At 36.9% G+C, this 1,964-nt stretch overlaps 1 protein-coding gene across 1 annotated transcript; it reads left to right on the top strand.

Moving 5' to 3' along the window:
• The first annotated feature begins 497 nt into the window (after positions 1–497).
• Positions 498–1,748, top strand: LOC124897771. The gene is made up of 3 exons (XM_047411146.1): positions 498–1,032; positions 1,120–1,296; positions 1,363–1,748. The coding sequence occupies exons 1-3, from the start codon at positions 498–500 to the stop codon at positions 1,746–1,748; spliced, it is 1,098 nt and encodes a 365-aa protein (XP_047267102.1).
• The last annotated feature ends 216 nt before the right edge of the window (positions 1,749–1,964 follow it).

The following is a 1,964-nucleotide window of genomic DNA, read 5'->3' as shown; positions in this document are numbered from 1 at the left end:
CTTCTTGTTTAGATATTATGTCTTTTAGTTTTCAGATGTAAGTTAGTAGGTTTCATCTTAGGAGTCGGGTCAGTTATTTTGTTGTATTTATATTATAGAATGTAATGAAGTTGACTGTTTATTTTTATATATATAACATATGTTTTACTTCACTTACTTTATTTTCTTCAAATGAAACAATCATTTTGTTAAATTCCTCCGAACTACGCAAGATCGGATTCATGTCCTGACATGATACGTAGGCAACCCTCCAAAGGGTTCGATCATAACTTTTGAAAAGTATTCCTAGAAAAGCCGGAATGAATCACAAATCCTTCCATGATAGGTTGGAAAATGCATATAGAATCATGACACACAACGTGGCATTATAATGTGTTGAATATATAACACTTACTTGTTTGCTACTTGATAACAAAAAGATAAAGTAATTGGTGGTTGGTTTGTGGTTTAAACTGATATCATATCAGTACAACACCAGATACAAGGGAAAAAGAAAAATGACCCATAGAGAAGGTATAGGGTCTGATAGTGAAGAAGATCAAAATCAATTAATTTTGCAAGAAGTAGCATCAATGGAAGAACTTAAGTTATTAAAACAACAGATGGCAGAGATGTACCAACCTTGGTTGAATGGAAAAGCCCCGCCTTCTTCAATCCCTGGACTTTCGACTTTGAATGATCCAAATCCTTCTCCAACTCAAACTAGTGATCCATTTTACCCACCAGGATTCGACCCATTTGCTAATATGTCTGGTGTTGCTGGTAATTCTACCATGCGCCCACCAAATCCAGCTGTCATAAATAATCTTCTTTTTACTTCTATCGCACCAGCTATTGCGGGTACTCAACCGACAGTACCGATTAATATGGGAGAACCAAGTCATGATCTGTTATATCCTTCTGAAATAACTTTCAAAGCTCAAAATCCACATTATCATGCTTATCAACACGATTCTACAATCATGATCGAGAAGATTTTTAAAAATGAGGAACAAGAGGAAATTACTAGGAAAGTAAGAAGATTGGAGCAGAGTATGAGAAATATGCAAGGATTAGGTGGACCAAAAAGTGTTTCATATAAAGATTTATGTATGTTTCTAGATGTCCATTTGCCGCTAGGGTTCAAAATGCCAAGGTTTGACAAATACGAAGGCCATGGCGATCCTCTAGCTTATTTGAAGAAGTTCTGCAATCAACTAAGGGGAGCAGGAGGAAAAGAAAAATTATTGATGGCTTACTTTGGAGAAAGCTTGACAGGAATAGCTTCTGAATGGTTTATTGACCAAGACATTTCCCGTTGGCATGTATGGGATGACATGGCTCGAGATTTCATTCAATAATTTCAATATAATATTAAAATAGTGTCAGATCGCACTACACTTGCTAACATGAGAAAAAAGATGACTGAAAGTTTTCGAGAATATGCTATCAGATGGAGAGAGCAGGCTTCAAAAGTCAGACCGCCAATAAAGGGATCTAAAATGATTAATATCTTTCTGCAAGCACAAGAACCCAATTATTTCCATCACTTACTTTCTACTGTTAGAAGCATATTTGCTGAAGTTATTAAAGTTGGAGAGATGGTAGAGAATGGAATAAAGTTAGGAAAAACTATCATCCAGGCCACTTTGAAAGCAATAACACAGGCAATTCAAAGTGGTGCAGGAAGTTTTGGGGTTAATAAAAGAAAAAAGGACGTAGCAACTGTCGTGCCAGGTCTACGACAATATTGGAGAGGTGCGCGTTAACCATATGCACAAAATTCATTATATTTCATTCCATCCCCCCAATATCCTATTTAAAATGCACAACCATATGCTCGGGCTCCTTCATACCCGCAATGGCGTGCACCAGCCATCTAAAATCATTCACCAGTCCTGCAAATTCAAAAAGGCCCTCCTAGGTCTAATTTCCGACCTAGAGCACGCTACAAAATGGATAAGTGGGAAAAGATAATTTCACTC

The sequence above is a fragment of the Capsicum annuum genome, chromosome 1 (genome assembly GCF_002878395.1).
Source record: "Capsicum annuum cultivar UCD-10X-F1 chromosome 1, UCD10Xv1.1, whole genome shotgun sequence".
In the NCBI taxonomy this organism is placed as follows: Eukaryota; Viridiplantae; Streptophyta; class Magnoliopsida; order Solanales; family Solanaceae; genus Capsicum; species Capsicum annuum.
This window is presented reverse-complemented; position numbering and strand designations above follow the sequence as displayed.